The 22,087-nt window shown below is 37.9% G+C and overlaps 1 protein-coding gene across 5 annotated transcripts in view; it reads left to right on the top strand.

The window, feature by feature from the left end:
- LOC143254306 (uncharacterized) overlaps positions 1 to 22,087 on the top strand; it is a 269,977-nt gene that overhangs the window by 34,794 nt on the left and 213,096 nt on the right. The window contains exon 1 of one of the 5 annotated variants that reach the window (XM_076509261.1): positions 1,911 to 2,481. The exons of 2 other annotated variants lie outside the window; for them this stretch is intronic. In XM_076509261.1, the coding sequence (XP_076365376.1) occupies positions 2,410 to 2,481 (72 nt within the window). In that variant the 5' untranslated portion in view covers positions 1,911 to 2,409. Of the gene's footprint in view, positions 1 to 1,910; positions 2,482 to 22,087 lie in introns of those variants that run through there. 2 more of the 5 variants (XM_076509262.1, XM_076509265.1) reach the window with 2 other exon arrangements.

Genomic DNA, 22,087 nt, shown 5'->3' with positions numbered 1-22,087 from the left:
TTTTTTTCACTTGGCATCGGGCCAAGACAGATAACGTTTCCCTCTCCCAGCCGTGCTGTACTGGGATGGTGTGTGTGTGTTTTGTTCGCGTCTCTCCAGTGAAGATAGAGAAAGTTTGTCTTGTCACCCAGGAGGTTAAAATAATCCACCAATTTTTTTTCTTTAAAAGTAAATTCATTTTGTTTAGGTTTGTCTTGCTGTTAAACGAGTTAAAACCTTAACGTGAAACATTAAATTTATTTCTTCGTCAATGTTTCTCTTTGGGGTTAAAAATGTGCCAATATTTGGGGGGGGTGAAGCAGTATTGACCGATATAATCACTTGTATATATGTATTACGGGGGGGGGATGAATCAGTGTGACGATATGTTTCTTTTTACAGGGTGTGTGTATGTTTCCTACATCGGGCTATCTGCTTAGCCCACCGAGGGGGGGATCGAACTCCTGATTTTAGCGTTATAAGTCCGTAGACTTACCGTTGTACTAGCGTTTTTTGTTTTTCTTTTACAGGGAATGGATTACGAGTGAATAAATGAACCATATAATGATCCGTAAAATGATTTCGTGAATTTGATTGTATGTCACATGTAAGCTTATGGAAACTATGCAACAAACATCATAGTGAATACGAAACACTAAAAGTAAGTGGTGCAACTTTTATGAGAAAAACCAACGCATAAGCGCGAAGTTCCTTTCAAATGTCGGACGTGATTAAACTACTAATACAGATAATCCTTCAACGAATAAACAGTGAATTTAATTTAACATCCACAGCCCTATCTCTTAATAACGCTGATGTTTCAATGACTCCTTCTGAACTTGTAGTTTTATTTGTAATAAACACGATTGATTCGTTACACTGATTTGCGTATATAGCAATAAATCCTGGGGTATGCTTGTTCATATATGGATATCTTGATATCTCTAAGACATACGAATTATTATTCTATACCTCACTTCTTTCTTTTACTGTTAAAGAAAGCTTGCTTCACGCCCTCTGGTTGTATAGAATATAAGAACAATGTAATTGATAATTTTGTGTTCATTTCATCAGGGCGCGTGACCTGGTTTAGAACTACGAGCAAAATATTTGGTGCTATTTTAAACCATTTTTCACTAAGAACCTCTAGAAGTACCGTAAATAATATTCACGTAATTTGTTTGTTTGTTTCTGAATTTCCCGCAAAGCTACACGAGGGCTATCTGCGCTAGCCGTGCCTAATTTAGCAGTGTAATTGACCGTCACATTATAACACCCCCACAGCTGGAAAGGCGAGCATGTTTGGTGCGACGGGGATGCGAACCCGCAACCCTCAGATTACGAGTCGAACGCATTAACCCACCTGGCCATATTCACGTAATATTGCACTGTAGCTCATTTGTTGTTGCAAACTTCATTCAGTTATGTAGTTCTGGAACATGAACTGATTTTGACATAGTAACGATAGCATACGTAACAGTTTCCTCTAAACGCAATAATGAACATTTACAACAAAGCATTTTCATTGTTCTGTACTGCACGTTCTTTTTGTATTTATACATTCGATATTACACGGCTGGTACTGAAGAAAAAACACTGCGAATACGATTTAAAACAATTCGAGTACTTTTGGCTTTCAGAATAGTAGCTAAAAATCAAACTATGTTCAAAGTAAAACATCAGTACAGTAGCTTTTCTAACCAACATGTGGCTTGAAATTCACGTCGCACTTCGCAAGATTTGTGGTCTAAGTTTGTAGAGAAAATCGGCTTTGGATTAAGTCAGATTTAGTCGGTATTGTAATTTGAACATTTCTTCCATGCGCGCTTACATTTGTTTTCCTTTTTCTGTGTACAGTTACACATGTAATAAGTATCATCCTCTTTCACTAATCTCTCTACTGAACAATTTAGGTTTGTAACACAGTTCTAGCTATTAGGCAAAGTGACAAGCGTTGGCAATGATTATGGTAACAGATGAACTGCAGCACCGTTCCTGAAGTTTACCTTAACTACGTAAAAACATACAGCTGATCCAGCGAGACACATTTTAGTCGTTATTCTTATAAAAAAAAAAAAACATTTCCTTTTCATGTTCCACTTTTTTTTTATGTTCTCGGCCCCCAGATGGCGTAACAAGTAGTAGGGGTACTCGTTGTGTTTACCATTAATCTGAGAGTTAGACTTGGTCTGTAACCTTACAGCGTTACTTACGTTTTGTCATGATTTGCTTTCATTCGACTTTACGGCCGTCTGGCTTAAGATTACTGTGCAAATATGTTGCTTCCTTTGTTGGCGATTTTATTTTTTAAACGAAATAGCAAAACTATAGTTTTGAAATACTTGCATCGCCCATGTGCCTAAGTGTGCCCGTCACAATCGTCAATTGGTGATTTCGTGTCTCAGATAGAGAGAAAGAAAGAAAAGCGTAATGTTTAGGGAGCAACTGGACTCGCTCATCGGAATGTCCCGTCCTCTGACATCTTGGACAGAATATGGAACGGTGAGTAAAAATATCCTATTCATTCCACAAGCTACTTAACGTTTTAATATAAAGATACGAACGCTTTCGGTAATTTAGTGTTTCAATATCACTTAGTTAGGCCTTGAGAACGAACTCAAGTAAATCAAACTGGATTACAAGCTGTCAAATGACTGGCATGTAAACTAATTAATGCTCTCATCAAAGCAGTGAACCACCAGCCTAGAAACAATGAATTGCGTATAATAACACAACGTACAACACGAATCAGAGGTGCGTGATAAATGGCGTAATAGTGTTAAACGTCGTGAATATATATACACAGTTGACTTTTATGAATATTTCTAGTAGCGTAGCCCAAGTATGAATATGACTGTGTGTGTGTATTTTCTTATAGCAAAGCCATATCGGGCTATCTGCTGAGCCTATCGAGGGCAATCGAACCCCTGATTTTAGCGTTGTAAATCCATAAACATACCGATGTATTAGCGGGGGCGAATATGATTGCCTCTGCCATATAGCCCCCCGACAGAACAGTGGTAAGTTTGCGGATTTACAACGCTAAGACCAGGGGTTCGATTGCCCTCAATGGGCTCAGCAAATAGCCCGATGTGACTTTGCTAAAAGAAAACACACACTCTTTCCATATAGATATCGTAATGTGAAACAGCCAATATCACAGCTGAATGAATTTCTAGTAGATGTTGCGTTTTTATTTGATCCTATGCATGGCGTGGAATGGTTTCAAATTGTTACTTACATGGTCTTTCCTGATATCCTGATAATGAAATGTGTGTTGTTATTTAACAGTTTCAGCGGCTTTGAACACCTACGCCACCTGTGGGCTTCACTCACATTTTCATTTTAGGTAGAAATGACAATAGAATTACGTATTCTTGTATTTCGACGCTAGATTGTTTGATACCATTTTACCACCCAGAATGAACATGATTAACATGATTAAGCCTGAACCGGTGCAAATTTTACCCACATGCAGTTTTTCGGTTTGAAACTATTTCTGATGGGTTGATATTAAGGAAGGTAATTTATTAAAAAGTTACTTAGAATCGAAGAAAACGTACTGAAATCATGACGACAACATGAACCTCATGTACTGAACCATTTTGTTTGTAAAAAAAGTAAAATGAACAACTGGTATCGAAACCTCATTTCGATACCCATTCGAATAAAATGGGCCCCGGCATGGCCAGGTGGGTAAAGGCGTTCGACTCGTAATCTGAGGGTCGTGGGTTCGAATCACCAAACATGCTTGCCCTTTCAGCCGTGGGGGTGTTATAATGTTACGGTCAATCCCACTATTCGTTGGTAAAAGAGTAGCTCAAGAGTTAGCGGTGGGTTGTGATAACTAGCTGCCTTCCCTCTAGTCTTACACTGCTAAATTAGGAACAGCTAGCGCAGATAGCCCTCGTGCAGCTTTGCACAAAATTAACAAACAAATTGAAAAAAAGTTTATTTTTAGGGTTAATGAAACAAAACACTGTGTGTGGAAGGGTTTGTTTTTCGTTTTTGTTATGGAAAAAAAAGTTTATTTTTAGGGTTAACGAAACAAAATACTGTGTGTGGAAGGGTTTGTTTTTCGTTTTTGTTATGGAAAAAAAAAGTTTATTTTTAGGGTTAACGAAACAAAATACTGTGTGTGGAAGGGTTTGTTTTATGTTTTTGTTATGGATCACCAAGCGAAGTGCTGTTATCAATCGTTCTTGTTCAACTTTTTTTTTTTTTTTTGCATGTCAGTGGGACATGACTTGTGCTGAGCTCTCGCGGGAGAAATTAGCTTCTTTTCTGTCAAGGAAAATTAATGGGTTTTCCATATCATTCACAGTGGTTGGCAAGGGTTCAGGGTGTTCCTCCCTTTGCATCATTTTTAACCAGAAAAAAAAACACACAAAAAACATGGTTAATTACTTCCAGTGGTTTCTTAGTAGCATTGAGGTTACGTAAATGTCTTGTGTTGTTAATATCTGAGAAACTCTCTTAGTTTTGTGTAATTTTTCCTCTTTAATACTTTTTTGGCTATGCATGTTCTGTCCGTTAGCAGCTTTATTTACTCACCTACGCAACCACCTGACAGCCTTCATGCAAGGTAAAGTCAGGTGTTCGAATGGAACATTGCTATAATTCAACACCTGAAGATGCATTCATGTTTCTGTTCCCCCCCCTCTGGCACAGCAGTATCCGCGTACGTACAACGATAGAAACAGGGTTTTGATACTCGTGGTGGGTAGAAAACAAATGCCAGTTGTGTAGCTTTGTGTTTAATTTGGAATCTAACGTTTTTCCTTTACTTTGAAACCTTCGTAACCACCTGAAATTTCTCACGCAAGGTAAAGTCAGAAATTTTAGTTTTGATGTCATTTCAGTTGAGCACCTGGAGATTTCTTGTTTTGTTTGTATCATGAGAAGGAAGTTAGATATACAGTGTTGATTTTGTAATGGTTGTTTTCAATTATTAGACATTTTAAGTAAAATGTATTTTATTTAAGTATTAGACTTTAAATTATTAGCCTGATTTCGTGCCGTTTGCTACCTCTTTACACAACTTACTGCTTCGCGTTGAATAGTTTTAGATTTTTTTGTTTGTTACTACGGTCAGTACAGCAAACTGACCAAATGAATAATGGCTGAAATCACTAACATCCTACGTAACATACGTATAAGGGATTCAGTAGTTACGATTTTGTTGGTTTTTTTTTAAATTACATAACTTAGAAATTTCTTGTATTGTTCGTTTGTTTGTTTGTTTTTGAATTTCGCATAATGCTACTCGAGGGCTAGCTGTGCTAGCCGTCCCTAATTTAGCAGTGTAAGACTAGAGAGAAGGCAGCTAGTCATCACCACCCACCGCCAACTCTTGGGCTACTCTTTTACCAACGAATAGTGGGATTAACCGTCACATTATAACGTCCCCACGGCTAAAAGGGCGAGCATGTTTGGCGCGACGGGGATGCGAACCCGCAACCCTCAGATTACGACTCGCACGCCTTAACACGTTTGGCCACAGTTTCTTTAATGACAAAAACATTTTACCGTTGAAACAAATATGAAATTATAAAAGTATTTATTGCTTCCCTCCGAAAATGTATTATTCACAAAAACCTTTAAATTTTAAAATTCGATGGCTGCCAATAAAGTTTGTTCCATGTTTTTTGGTATCTACATACGAACAAGAGACACCAAGTGCAGAAATACGAAACCAATTTCGATTTTTCTTCTTTTTTTTTTTTTATGAGAATGATTGAAACGTGAGAGCTTTTCATAATGACTGAAATACTAGCGTAATGTGAAAAGAAGGCAAAGCCAACATTCTTTGTGTCGCACAGTGCTTGTTTAGGTGACTGCTATATATTGCGTAGCACGACCCAACTTTCCTTCGTGACCAGCAGTCTCGTATTAATAGCTTTCTCCTTTCTAACCTTGGCCAGAGTACTGTGTCTGTTAAGTAACCTGCTGGCTAGGTAATTATGCCTAGAGGCAGGGCGAAAATTACGACTGATGTTACATACGTATCCCACTCAATTTGTCATAGCGCAGATGAGAAAACAAGCACAGAAATCTTCATGTTAATATACAGAACTAGTTCACTCATGTAGAACCATTGTCAGCAATGGAGCTTAACCAAGCTAAGCAATCCTTTCAAAATTTCAAATCCGCCTGAAGCCTATTATTATGAAAACATAGATATATCAGGGCGAGAACCAAAAGATATTACCTTAGGGAAGAAAACAGCTGGACATTCCACTAGGAGAGAAATGCTTTCTATGTTATACGATAGCGAATATCTCATCAACAAATCTATCTTTCTATCTATTGAGATTGGTTAATATGCTTGTATGTTTCCTTTCTATATTTCTATAATATCTGAACTGCATATCGACACTTTCATTTGTGGTGTGTTTTTGTTTTTTTAACTGGCGTCTTTTTTACTGAATAGATATGTACATCTTTTTTTGCGTTGTGGTGTGTTTTGGTTTAACTGGCGTCTTTTTTACTGAATAGATATGTACATCTTTTTTTTGCGTTGTGGTGTGTTTTGTTTTTTTTTCATTTCGCGCAAAGCTACACGAGGGCTATCTGCGCTAGTCGTCCCTAATTTAGCAGTGTAGGACTAGAGGGAAGGCAACTAGTCATCACCCCCCACCGCCAAACTCTTGGGCTACTCTTTTACCAATGAATAGTGGGATTGACCGTCAAATTATAACGCCCCCACGGCTGTAAGGGCGAGCATATTTGGTGTGACGGGGATTCGAACCCGCGACCCTCAGATTACGAGTCGAACGCCTTAACACACTTGGCCATGGCGGGCCAGGTAGACAAAAGATGGACCTCGTGTATGTTTTTTTTTTCCTCTTTTCATAAATATCTTTTGCCTTCCAGTGGCTGAAGGCTTATTACGCCACTGAGTTTCGATATACATGGTGGGCTTAGTACTGATAGCCCATTGTTGTAGTTTTGTGCTTCATCACAAACAAACTAAACGCTTTTTATTTGAAACGGCCAGTTGTTGTTTTTAAAAAAAAACGTAGTTTGTAACTATCAGTGAAAGAGCTATGTCGAGCTGCTTGAAATGAATAGTGGGATTGACTGGTAGTTTTATTGTAGCGATATTATGGCAGAACGCGATTATCACTATCAAGTCTCGAACCCCGAACATTTCAACTCGGTCCTTCCTCGCGTAAGAAGGAAAGCGAGTTTTCATTGACTATCCCCCCTCCTCAGTTGCTCAGCAGAACGTTTGCAGGCTTTAAACGCAAACGATTGTGTTTCGATACCCATAATGAACAGATTTCATATAAATAGTGTGGCTTTGTGCTGAACAGCAAGCAACGAAACCAAATCCACGGAACACACAATATCATATAGATATTCTCAAACGTTACATGCTGTTTAAAGTATTTCAAATTTTTACTTACATGTGACAGATAGCCCTCGAGTAGCTTTGTGCGAAATTCCAAAAACAAACTTAGATGTGATTCGCTTAATTTCTTTGGTTCTCTTATACAATGTGTAACAATTTCCAAACACCTTAACTTTATTCTTACTTATAATCGTAAATCACTAACCACTCGAATATAATACACAATAGACACATTAAAATTATACGGTTTCGCCTTAACGCTAACATATGGTTACCTATCTCCAAAAGGTATTTCGATGGGAAGGTTTAACGTTTCTTAAATGCCATCTTTACTTTGTAGTGGAGTATTGTTTTGTTTTTTTTGGAATTTTGCGCAAAGCTAAAACTCTATCTGTGCTAGCTGTCTCTAATTTAGAAGTGTAAGACTAGAGGGAAGACAGCTAGTCATCACCACCCGTCGCCAACTCTTGGGCTACTCTTTCACCAACGAATAGTGGGATTGAACGTCACATTATAACACCCCCACGGCTGAAAAGGCGAGCATGTTTGGTGCGATGGGGATTCAAACCCGCGACCCCCAGATTATGAGTCCAACTCCTTAACCCACCTGGCCATGCCGGGCGATGTAGCGGGGTAATACACGACGTAGAACGACGCCATATTTATGCAAATACATACATTATTAATGCAATAAAAGTCAAAACCATTAGTATAATTTCACTTAAGTGAAGACTATTTAGATTCCATTGCAATTGGTTTCATAGATTCAATTATATCATTTTTTTTTTTTTAATTTACTCTGTATACTAATTTTTGTTTGTCACCTATTGGCCTCCGTACGTACATGCGTATTTGAATATTATTGCACGTCATCTGTTTCTAGGTGACATTTCAACAAATGTAACACATTGGTTGGTATAATGACACACCACAAGGGCTATTGAATTTCAAAAATTGCATGTAATCGTTACAAATTTCCTTTTCTCTAGTTTCTGGTAAAATGACAACGTGTACTCCAAATCGCTGATAAGAGTACAAGAAATAAAGGTGCAGTAAATTCGATGAAACTATCCAGTTTTTTTATAAGGTTAAACGATGATTCATCAGAATCGTTTATCATAAACAGTGTCAATATCTGGTCCACGTGATGTATTTTTTCAGTAAACAATATCTTTATCACGTTTGTTAAACTCTTTTGCTGAGTCATGAAACGCAGTACCATTAACTGCAGTGTCCTACATAACATATATTTCTTTGTGAATTTGTTCAAAATTCTCCGTTCGGTTTTCTTCGTGATATTAAGCTGCATTAAGATTATCTACGTTAGCCGTCCCTAATTTAGCAGTGTAAGACGAGAGGGAAAGTAGCTAGTCATCACCATCCACCGCCAACTCTTGGGCTACTCTTTTACCAACGAATAGTGGGATTGACCGTAACTTTATAACGTCCCACGGCTGAAAGGACGAGCATGTTTGGTGCGACGAGGATTCGAACCCGCGACCTACAGATTATGAATGGAGTGTCTTAACTACCTGGTCACGACAAGCTTTGAAAAACACCCAGGAAATTATTTTATCTGGTATAAAACTATCAATTAGCAGCACGTGCTATTGTAATAATGATTCTCACCTGAAACTTAGGTTAAATATATTTTGATCTCTGTCATCATGTGGCCAAGCGTGTTAAGGCGTGCGACTCGTAATCCGAGGGTCGCGGGTTCGCGCCCGCGTCGCGCTAAACATGCTCGCCCTCCCAGCCGTGGGGCGTTATAATGTGACGGTCAATCCCACTATTCGGTGGTACAAGAGTAGCCCAAGAGTTAGCGGTGGGTGGTGATGACTAACTGCCTTCCCTCTAGTCTTACACTGCTAAATTAGGGACGACTAGCACAGATAGCCCTCGAGTAGCTTTGTGCGAAATTTCAAAAAAACAAACAAACAAACTGTCATCATGTGTACTCGAATAGCTCACAAACCCTTTATCAATATTATGAGCGACATTGTTACCTGAATACATCGATTAGATAGTTTATTGTTAGTACTAAACGATACACTGGTGAAATATATATATAAAGTGTTTTGATAAATGTGTCTTTGTTGTATTTTCGTTTCTTTTGCGGTCAACTTTGTTATTACACTTCAGTAAATTCTATGATACTTAGCGTAGGTTAATGATTAGCGTGTCAGTCAGTGGAGCTGAGAATTTATGGTTTGCATCCCGTTACAACAAAATGCACACCGTACTTTGGAGTCGTGGATGCGTTGTAAAAGTCGACTTACAAAGACGCTGTTGATTTGCACGCTTTCCATATAGTCTGTCAGTTCAAAATTAGTAGATACGGCTATCGCTGGTAACCTTCATGTAACTTTGCGCACATATCCCAACCAGTTTTCGGTCAATGAAGACCGAAATGTCTTATCTTTTTAGCGAAACTACACAGTTTTCTAAATTACACCCAAGGCGTGGCGGCTCTAGTGAAACTCAGACAATTTATTTAAAGAACTCTGAAGATAACGTTTTTTGTTGTTTTTTTTCCTGCCGTTAACAGGACGAAACTTACGTATCTTGTCACGAGCTAAAGAGAGTACTATTTCTTATGTCGAATAACTATCATGCTATCAGAAAAGCTCACATAATTTGAATGTAATAGAGATCAAATAAATATGAAATCCGGCTAATTATGATGTAGTAATTCGTTTCATAATTTTGTGTGTGTGTGTATACTTAGGTTGATTAGGAATTTTACTCGAGGGCTATCTGCGCTAGCCGTCACTAGTTTAGCAGTGTAAGACTAGAGGAAAGGCAGCTAGTCATCACCACCCACCGCCAACTCTTGGGCTACTCTTTTACCAACGAATAGTGGGATTGACCAGTACATTACAACGCCCTCACGGCTGAAAGGGCGAGCATGTTTGGTGCGACCGGGATTCGAATCGGCGATCCTCAGATTACGACCCGCACGACTTAACACGCTTGGCCATGCCGGGCCTATTTGGAATATGATATTCATTTTGGTGAGACATGAACTGCTGTGTCACTATGATAATACGACAATGTTTAATTGATTAGTTGTCAGACAAACATGGAGTTATCACAGAAGAAAACAATACTTTCTGTTGATTCTAATTGGCCAAAGCTACTCTTTCTTTCGTCTTCCAGTGTCATTTCATTCCACCTCCAGTATGGAAACTGGCGAACCAGTAAGGGAGGGACTGCGCCCTATATTTTGCTCAGAAAAATATCCAAATATGGCAAACTGTAGAGTTGCGGACGGAAAGGTAAAATATATATATACACATTAGGGTCGTCTTGAATTTTGAAATGAAAGCTGTTAATCACCACCACCCACAGACAACTACGTTGGACAGTTCTTTATCAACGTGTACTGGAATTGGCTATCACATCTTTGTTGTAGTTGTTGTTTTGAATTAAGCCCAAATATACACAATGGGCTATATGTGCTCTGCCCATCACGGGTATCGAAACCCGGTTTTTAGCGTTGTAAGTCGGCAGACATACCGCTAAGCCACTGGTGGGCTGACTATCACATTATAACGCCTTCACAGATGAAATTGAGAGCATGTTGGAATACAGGTTTCCGTCTGATAACCCGCAGATTTGGTGTCAAGCCCTCTAACCACCAAGGTACTCCAGGTCCCCTACAAAAAAAAAATCATAGTCGGTTAAATATAAAGGAAAAAAAATCAAATGTAAAAGAACAAGAAAACTGAATTTAAATGATTTGATATTTGAAGGAATAAGTAAAAATAAAGTAAATACGGGTAACCATTATCAAATGCGGCAAAAAGATGCTTAATATGACACGAAGCATGCGTGAAGTTTCATATTCACGAAAATCAAGGTGAAAACCTAGAGAGTGCAGACGAACCCTGGTTTATTTTCGAGCAAGTAAAGCGGTGAAAAACAAACTTGTTAACTGTACGCGAAATTAGTTTTTCTTTGATTACGTAACCGATAGCCGAGATCTGATCTATCTGTAAAGAAAAAGACGTCTTTTTCTTCTCCCAGGATGTTCGACCGTCTTCTCGGAGGGTTTATAATAGATGTTAAGCCTCGTTCATCACAGATGGCCAACCTTGATGGTGACATAACCAATCAAAGAGCGCCTCCTGACCCCTCACCTTACGTAGATGATAATAAGCGTAGTGCCGCCGGGTAAACATATGACTGTCGCCAACGAGGACAGCGATAGCTCGTGCACGCAGAGCTGGAGGGTAGGGTTCTGACTCAGACAAGTTTTGCATGTACATTGCAAGGCATATCAACTGTAGTTCGTGCTTATATCAAAAGCACACAGAGATTGCTCTTTACGTAGATAAATAACGCTTTTTACCACAAAAATAATTACACTTTAATCGTCTATGAATTTATATATAAAATTATTTTCCTTGCGTCACAGCTAAGTTTACGTGCTCAATTATAGAAAAGAACAGGTTAGTTTGGCGCAGTTAATTAGAAAGTTTGGTTGCTCGACCTTATGCATTCTCTTCTCAGTGAAATATAATATATTCTTGCATACATTAGCAGCAACCTCTGTACCGCCAAGGCCCCGGCACGGCCGGGTGGTTAAGACACTCGACTCTTAATTCAAGGGTCGCGGGCTCGAATCCCCGTCGCACCAAACATGCTCGCTCTTTCAGCCGTGGGGGCGTTATAACGTACGGTCAATCCCACCATTTGTTAGTAAACAAGTAGTCCAAGAGTTGGCAGTGGGTAGTGATAACTAGTTGCCTTCCCTCTAGTCTTACACTGCTAAATTAGAACGGCTAGCGCAGATAACCCTCGTGTAGCTTTGCGCGATATTCAAACCAAACTATACTGCTAACTAACAACTATCTCGACTTAATGCGAATGTTAAGCAATAAAAAAAGTGGATTGCATCCTGTTTTTTGCTTAGTTTTGAGTGAGTGCGGCACGCAAAACGGGGTATGTGTTTTTTTTTTATCGTTTTTTTTTTTTTTTTTGCTTTCCATGTGTCATCATAAACCCGTCAGCAAACCAATCATCGATGATGTTAGAACACGTATTTCGCACATTATAGAACGTACGGTTGTTGGTGTGCTCTCATTTCGCGAGATGCTAAACAATCTAAATTAAAACCATAACAACAGTTTAAAAATGTCCCTAATATTAAATATATATATATTTCAACGACACTGATTTCGTAGTTATTTAGGCATACCTGTTTGTATATCCTCTTTGCAATTTATTTATCAGACTGTCATTGTGATGACGTATGTTGCTTGTCTGCTCATGGCCACGGCGCAACAAGGAAGAAACACAAAGCTACAGAAAGAGCTATTTGTGCTCTGCTTACCTCGGGTGTCGAAACCCAGTTTCTAGGGGTAGAAGTCCGCCAGCCGACATACCGCTGTGCCACTAAGGGGCACTCGAAAGGAGAAAAGACACCAATGTTTTCACATACATCCTTCATGATGACGAGAAACCCACTTGAAATAAAATATATCTCAGGACAGCTGGTACGAGTATTAACTCTTTTACTAATAAAGCAGAGAACAACGTTTCGACCTTCTTAGGTCATCTTCACACATTTTTGGAAACATCACTGGCCTTTTTATAGGAATGATTTAATATTGGTCATCTATTCTATAAGGTTGTTGTCCGGGCCGGGCATCCGGGTGTAAATATTCTTGGATTTCAAAAATACTGGTTGACCCCAAACTAGTTGAGATTAAGGTCGTTACGGAGAAGAAAAAGAAAACCGAACACTGGCCATCCAAAAGTAATATTATCAGAATTCACTCTATTTCCACCCTACTAAAGTGCCCTCTAGAGTTTAGGAAACGAGAAAATACACGTAATGCAAATAATGTAAAACACTGCACGAGCACGAAGCATTGTTGAATGTCAAATAAAACCTAACTTCTAGTGAGACAATAGATAGATACGTGATCTGTGGGTCATGGGTTTGAATCCCCTTCACCGAATTTACTTGCCCTTTCAGCCGTGGGTGTGTTATAATGTGATGGTCAATCCCACTATTTATTGGTAAAAAAGTGACCCAAGAGTTGGCGGTGGGCGGTCTTAACTAGCTTCTCCTTCCCTCTAGTCTTTCACTGCTAAATTAAGGACGGCTAGCGCAGATAGCCCTTGGGTAGCTTAGGGCGAAATTCAAAACAAGCCCTCTTCCCAGGTGGCTCAGCGGGTAATCAGTGGGGTTATAACACAAAATTACATGTTCGATATCCGCAGAGGGCTGAGCAGAGAGAGGTTATTGTGTAGCTTCACTACAAATAAACAAACGGAAATCCAGAACAGTTTGAAAATTATACCAGTACAAATAAGGAGGCCATCATTGGTGCCTCATTGTTTAGATGTTGTGCCATCTGCAATTATTTCTATAGTGGTTCAAAACGTTCACTTTACACACGTGCCGCTAACACACACTGAGTTAGAGGTTAGTAGTGTTCTCCATACTTCTGACAATAAAGGGAATGTTTTCTTATTGCAAAGCCACCTCGGGCTATCTGCTGAGCCCACCGAGGGGAATCGAACCCCTGATTTTAGCGTTGTAAATCTTTAGACATACCGCTGTAGACAATAAAGAGAAATGGCGCTTTCTTTTGTATTTATCTAACTGTATGAGATACGAATTTATTCTTAACTTGTTACTAAGTGGACTTAAAAAAAAGTGTAGTTGGTGCACTTATCATAGCTAGACGGTCAATATCTAAACATATATGTATATATACGGGGGGGTCATAATTTAGGCCATCGGATAACTAAGAACTTTTGCCCGCTCCCCAGTTTTGACCTGCTGGTAAGTCCAGAGGTGTCTTACCTACGAACATGAAGCTTGATTGCTAAATCAATATTTTTTCGTTTAGCACACGAAACTGCTCAAGTTCGTGTGCCTGGTTCCCTCTTTTCTATCTGTTCCACTCGTTCGATCTGCTTTGTGTCTTTCCACGAATTCTTTGATTAGACTCCGAGGTATCTTGGGAAATCTTTCCTTGAAGATCGAAGTATATAATAAAAAAAAAGAAAGACAACAAAGGTTTAGGAGTAACAAACAAAATAGATAAAATATTGAAGTTTGAGGTATAAATAGGAGGGGGGAGCTTGCGTGGTTAAAAGTGCAAAATATTTAGTTTGAGACACCAAAAATAACGACGCATTTAAACTGACTCATACAATTCGTATTCGATACATTACAGTACGAGATATTAAATATGTTTTACAAGGCTCGCAATCGTTGTTACTTACAGACTGTACGGACGTTTTGAAGAAAATCTATTAACACTCTGTGTGTTATTAGTGCTAATTGTAAGTGATAATTCAACTCAAATGAAGCATTTATTAATTTATCCAAAAATTCTACGTATGATATATACGGTTCCTGAGAGTTCAAACTTTCAATTATCAAACACAGATGGGAAAAAAAAATTGGTTTAAATAACCTGGAGGCTATGACTACATTTAATATGCTTGTCAACAGATATGATAAAAAAATATATCAAGTCATGTTTCATTCGAGTACATCCACGTCACTTTCATACAGCATTAGTTTGTTGCTAAGCCCAAAGTTACGTTATTAGCTAGATACCAGTGTGGCCCGGCATGGCTAAGCGTGTTAAGGCGTGCGACTCGTAATCTGAGGGTCACGGGTTCGCATCCCCGTCGCGCCAAACATGCACGCCTCTTTTAGCCGTGGGGCGTTATAATGTGACGGTCACTCTCACTATTCGTTGGTAAAAGAGTAGCCCAAGAGTTGGCGGTGGGTGGTGATGACTAGCTGCCTTCCCTCTAGTCTTACACTGCTAAACTAGGGACGGTTAGCACAGATAGCCCTCATGTAGCTTTGTGCGAAATTCAAAAACAAACAAACAAGATACCAGTGCTGTGCTCATAACGTCCCCTGATGGGTTTATTTGTTTGTTTTGATATGCATAACGCTACACAAAGAGCTATCTGTGCTCTTCCCACCACAGGTAGTGAAACCCCAAGTTCGTAGGCATGCTACTGTGCCACTGGATGGCCCCCCCCTCAGTGAGACAGCGGGAATTTTACAACGCTGAAATCCGAGGATGGATTCTCTGTGGTAAATACAGCAGACAGCCCAATGCGACTTTGCCCTAAAATAAACAGACAAATAAAAGTATACTCTGCGAGTATCGAAACTTTATTTTCAGAGTCAGGAACTTTCAGAACATTTACCCACTGGGAGAGTACAGGGGGGGGAGTGATTTTGTGCCGGTCTTTGGAAGAGCAAAAGCATTTTGTGTATATATACGTGTGTGTGCGTGTTTAACTATCTATACAGTAAGATACCTCATATTCAAGAAGAAGCTTAGAAAATTAAAATGAAGACAAGTACACGAGTTGTTTTATTTTTTCCCGGGAATGTGCATTTCACTATTTGCGCGCCCATCTTAAAAGTGAAAAGTACTATCCCGAGTTTCTGTTTACTTACGTGATATATACTTTGTCGTGGCGTATGTAGGATTTCTCAAAACGTACACGAAACAGGCGGAGTAGAACGGCTTGTTTTGTTTGCAGTAATTTTTTTTTCTTAAGTTTTAGACGTAGTTAAATAGTTTTAATTAGAAGACGACCAAAGGAACTTGAGAAATTCCGTGTTGTTAAACACGTGTGGATGGGGATTGTATTGAAAATGCGCTGCGGTGTAAAATAATTCAGTTTGAAAACAGTAGCATTTCCACCAAGATAACGTGGATCAGAAAGAAGAATAGAAGAGAATGCCTAACTCCATTTAGGGAAAATATACAAGATAACTTAAATAAAACTGTATTTCTATTTTATATATGTGTATATATAATACATAAAAAAAGAGAGTGTGTTTTCTATCTTCGTTTTCATCTTCAGCCTTTTAAACATTGAGTGTTCTGTTCTATCAAGCTAGAAAGGCAAGGAAAACGTTTACAGCTTGAAAGAGACTATATCTCACCTTATATGAATCATTGATTTTTCTCCCTTATTTCCTATAAATGTTCTACAAACCAAAACGGTCCGACATGGCCAGGTGGTTATGGAACTCGACTCGTAATCTGAGGGGCGCGGGTTCGAATCCTCGTCGCACCAAACATGCTCGCCCTTTCAGTCGTGGGGTGTTATAATGTGGCATAAATCCCACTTTTCGTTGGTAAACGAGTAGCCCAAGAGTTGGCGGTGATGACTAGCTGTCTTTCCTCTAGTCTTACACTGCTAAATTAGGGACAGCTGGCGCAAATTGCCCTCGTGTATCTTTGTGCGAAATCTTAAAAAAAAATTAAACACAAACCGCCAGTTTTGTGGTTTCTCGTGTTTGTTTGTCATTTAATGAGAACAAATGACACTTTACTGTTTTTAAACAATTCGCGTTGGTTTGTTTATTTTGAATTTCGCGCATAGCTATTCGAGGGCTATCTGCGCTAGCCGTCCCTAATTTAGCAGTGTAAGACCAGAGGGAAGGCAGCTAGTCATCACCGCCAACTCTTGGGCTGCTCTTTTACCAACGAATAGTGGGACTGACCATAACATTATAACGCCCCTACGGCTGAAAGGGCGAGAATGTTTAGTGCGACCGGGATTCGAACCCGCGACCCTCGGATTACGAGTCGAACGCCTTAACACGCTTGACCATGCCGGGCCACATTCGCGTTGGATGCGCTACGGTAGCACGAATTGTATTGTTATCTTAGTTGTCATTTTGGGAGGTAGGGGTCTTTTTGAGCACAAAAACTACACAATAAACTCTCAGTGGCACAGTGGTTTGTCTGCGAGCTAAAAACCGGGTTTAGATACCCCTGGTGGACAGAGCACAGATAGCCAATTGTGTAGCTTTGTGATTAATGCTAAACAAACAAACAAAAAATTACACAATAGGCTGGCTATCAGCGCTTCATCTACCCAGGGAATGAATCACAAATTTTAGTATTGTTACTTTAAAAATTTAAGGTATACTAACATTAGGTAATTATGATATTTGAGGTTTATACCATATTACAGTTTTGAGTGCAAAGGTGTCATAACTCTGAAGTGTATGTTACTACATATTAATCATTTGCACTGGACTAAAGATTACTCTGACTGTTCGTTCTTTACCAGTTTGACTGACGTTGGCTGGATTCGGTCATTTTAGCCGAACTTGTGAACTGGACGTAATATTAGTTCAACTTTTGGTAAAAACTTATCGTTCAAAAAGCTTGAAGTTGTACGGGTCAAGAGAGGGCAGAGTTCTTTCACTATGGAGCATTTTGAAAAGCTTCCCGTTTCATGTATGAAGTATATGGGTATCGTGTTTGTTAGTTTCCGGCAAGGGGGATACTCCTCCCCCGTTGATTCGCCAGTGGGTAATAACTAGCAACACAGCATGGAGATTAGAACACAAGGTCTTCAAAAACGTGTTATAAACAGTATAAGATGTACACGGAACACTTAATACATTTATGAACCTACAGAAAGTTAGGCTTAAAAAAACAGCGGCAAACTTTACAAGTCAGTCAGTATTGGCTGCCGAACAAGGTAGCGAACTCAAATATTGAAAATAAAGTGACGAAACTATTTTTGTAACGACACCTTAAAAATCAATCAAAACATTTGAATTCCTGGCATTTTGTTGGCCAAATCAAAGTTCGTATATCAATATTTAGAGTTTGTTTATGGGCAACTTGAGTTATAAGATATACTGTCTATTGAGAAATGCAGAATCAGCCGAAATAAACAAGATCTGCGTCTTACTTGGCAACGGAAGTCAAACAAGAAACAACACAAGAAAAACCTAGAGAAAATAAAACGGATAGAGGACTGCGTAAACAAGCAATCCAAATATATCTGTGCCTCACCCAGCTTTCCATGATCACAGTTCCAAAATAAATCTCTTTCTCACAACATCTTATTAACGAATGTATGCAGGATAAAGCACTGAAACCTTTCAGAGTTTATCCAGAATTAGCTGAAACACGCTTAGGACTCGTCACAAGAAACTCGAGACAGCGTGTCCTGCTTTTACTAATAATAATAATGTGAGCTTCTAGTTGAAAATAAAGAATGATTCACAACAATTTGTTATTCGTTCGTGTTTCGATAACATGATATATTTTTTGTTAACCAAAAACATTAAACAATTCTCAGTTAATTGTTTGAAGTGAATCAGTAGGCTTAACTTAAAATGTATGTTTCACAACCTGTTTTTCTGTTGTTATTGTTTTTTGCTTTCTTTTTTTACAATAAATAGTTTGATGTTTAAATAATTAAAGAGATTGCAGTTCCAGTCATTTCGGTAATATTACGTTCCCTCATATTCCTTTGTATCTGTTATATTTAACTATAGTGTATCTTAAGGCACAATTATTAAACGTAGAAAGAGAAATCCCTAATAATCAAATATAGTGTAACGTAATCCATAATGATTAACTTTTTAATCAAGTATAGCATAACGTAATCCATAATGATTAGCCTTATAATCAAGTAAAGTATAACGTAATCCATAATGATTAGCCTTATAATCAAGTATAACTCAGATAAATTTCTAATGATTATCCTAGTAATCAATAATACAAAGTAATGCCTAATTATACGTTTAGTAATCAAACATAGGAGAGAGTAATACCTAATGGTTAACTTTATAATCAAGTATAGGACAGAGTAATACCTAATGGTTAACTTTATAATCAAGTATAGGACAGAGTGATCTATCATGATTAGTTTTATAATCAAACATAGGAGAGAGTAATAACAAATGGTTAACTTTATAATCAAGTATAGGACAGAGTAATCTATTATGATTGGTTTCATAATCAAACATAGGAGAGAGTAATAACAAATGGTTAACTTTATAATCAAGTGTAGGACAGAGTAATCTATTATGATTAGTTTTATAATCAAACATAGGAGAGAGTAATAACAAATGGTTAACTTTATAATCAAGTGTAGGACAGAGTAATCTATTATGATTGGTTTTATAATCAAACATAGGAGAGAGTAATAACAAATGGTTAACTTTATAATCAAGTGTAGGACTGAATAATCTATTATGATTGGTTTTATAATCAAACATAGGAGAGAGTAATAACAAATGGTTAACTTTATAATCAAGTGTAGGACAGAGTAATCTATTATGATTAGTTTTATAATCAAACATAGGAGAGAGTAATAACAAATGGTTAACTTTATAATCAAGTGTAGGACAGAGTAATCTATTATGATTAGTTTTATAATCAAACATAGGAGAGAGCAATAACAAATGGTTAACTTTATAATCAAGTGTAGGACAGAGTAACCTATTATGATTAGTTTTATAATCAAACATAGGAGAGAGTAATAACAAATGGTTAACTTTATAATCAAGTATAGGACAGAGTAACCTATTATGATTAGTTTTATAATCAAACATAGGAGAGAGTAATAACAAATGGTTAACTTTATAATCAAGTGTAGGACAGAGTAATCTATTATGATTGGTTTTATAATCAAACATAGGAGAGAGTAATAACAAATGGTTAAGTTTATAATCAAGTGTAGGACAGAGTAATTTATTGTGATTAGTTTTATGATCAAACATAGGAGAGAGTAATAACAAATGGTTAAGTTTATAATCAAGTGTAGGACAGAGTAATCTATTATGATTGGTTTTATAATCAAACATAGAAGAGAGTAATAACAAATGGTTAACTTTATAATCAAGTGTAGGACTGAGTAATCTATTATGATTGGTTTTATAATCAAACATAGGAGATAGTAATAACAATTGGTTAACTTTATAATCAAGTGTAGGACAGAGTAATCTATTATGATTGGTTTTATAATCAAACATAGGAGAGAGTAATAACAATTGGTTAACTTTATAATCAAGTGTAGGACTGAGTAATCTATTATGATTGGTTTTATAATCAAACATAGGAGAGAGTAATAACAAATGGTTAAGTTTATAATCAAGTGTAGGACAGAGTAATCTATTATGATTGGTTTTATAATCAAATATAGGAGAAAGTGATTCGTGTAATGTCCCCGATGAAATTTTTATTTCGATTTAGTTCTTGTTGTACAAATATTTATTTCTTCTTCTTCTGTAATACCTTGAGTGGTCTCAAGACGATCTCAGCTCTCACACCTTCCCCCAAACCCCATTTAGAGTGGCATACTTAAGTTTCGGCTGGTTCCTAAGTGGCTTACTGCACAGTTATGTATATATATATATATATTAATTCCACCCAATGACAAAGTCTGAAATCTTGTACGTGTGCAATGTTGGGTGTTCGAAGGCCATTAGCCTAATTTACCCTAACGCTATGTCAAAAGTTCACGAAGAAAACCACGCGACAACTGAACTGATTCTACAGTTTTAAGTTTTAGTGGGATTCATTCTCGATTAGCTTTACTTTTTATTTCTTAATAATACAGGGATTGAAACAATGTTCGTCTGTTTAAGTATTTATTGTCTTTTTCCGTTACTAACGCTAATCAAATAAAACAAGTGTTGTTGTTTTTTGTCTATGTTTAAAGAGGTCCAGCGTAGCTAAGGGTTAGCTCACCCAGGCTGGCTGGTTGTCTTTCCTTCACTTTAGGATGGCTGTCCACAGATATCTCCTCGTGTTGCCTTGCGCGAAAATTGTAAAGCGAACAAAGAAACACAAAAACATTAAAAACTGTTCAAAGAATCGAGAAACCTGTGGATGATTCAGTTGTCATGCAAGTTATTTGTTACTTAGGTACTATGTCACGTGCTGTATGACGTATATGCATTAGCAGTAGGAAACAACGTGTAGGTTGTGTTACCTTCTTTCGTATTTGTTTTTGTTTTTCAACTTCAAATCGCTGGTAACATTATTAAATTTGTGTTTCGTAGATCTGGCGTTGCTATAGAATAAAAATCAAAGGTTAGAACGACACCAGTTCTTCGTCACCATGGCTTCAATCCTTTATCGTCCCTTCCTCTCATCAGAACTACTGACATCGTCTGAGTAATTAACGTTATCAGTTTTCGTGCCAAGGTTTATAGAAAGGGGTTTATCCGACCGAAAAGGCCAATGTGCGCGGCTAATAAGCCCATGGTAACGTTCTTATGTTTCAGGACCAAAGGGTCTGTTCAGATAGGAGTGTTGGTGTATGGATGTCCATAGAGTCAAGAGCTTCGAATCACACAAACAAGAACCACATTGAAACTCCATGCGTGTGTAATCCTAGTCATTTGTAAACACTGATATCTGTTTTTGACATTCACCACCAGAGGTTGTATCAAAGAACATTAAAGGTCTCGTATTGATCGAACAATGCTTTGGTGGTTTCTGATAATGTGGTGTATGTTGTATACTGGATTATTTATCCACAAAATAACATTATTTAAGTATCTAAATATTGCTATAAAACAACCTCAATATCAAATTATTATTAACAATACTATTTCTTTTCAATTATTCTCCTCTCCTTTACTTTATGTTTTTAACTTTTGTTCAGTTTCCCAGTAAGTAATAAAATCAGTTCCTAACCCAGTAAATAATGGTCCACTTACTCATTAAGCAACAAACTCTGTTCCCTTACCCAGCAAACAACAAACTCAGTTCCCTTACCAAGTAAACAACAAACTCAGTTCCCTTACCCAGTAAGCAACAAACTCAGTTCCCTTACCCAGTAAACAACAAACTCAGTTCCCTTACCAAGTAAACATCAAACTCAGTTCCCTTACCCAGTAAGCAACAAACTCAGTTCTCTTACTCAGTGAGCAACAAGCTCAGTTCTCTCATCCATTAACCAATAAGCTCGGTCCACTTA

The sequence above is a fragment of the Tachypleus tridentatus genome, chromosome 6, assembly GCF_004210375.1.
Source record: "Tachypleus tridentatus isolate NWPU-2018 chromosome 6, ASM421037v1, whole genome shotgun sequence".
NCBI lineage: Eukaryota > Metazoa > Arthropoda > Merostomata > Xiphosura > Limulidae > Tachypleus > Tachypleus tridentatus.
The sequence above is the reverse complement of the archived record's forward strand: the minus strand, read 5'-3'. Positions and strand labels throughout refer to the sequence as shown.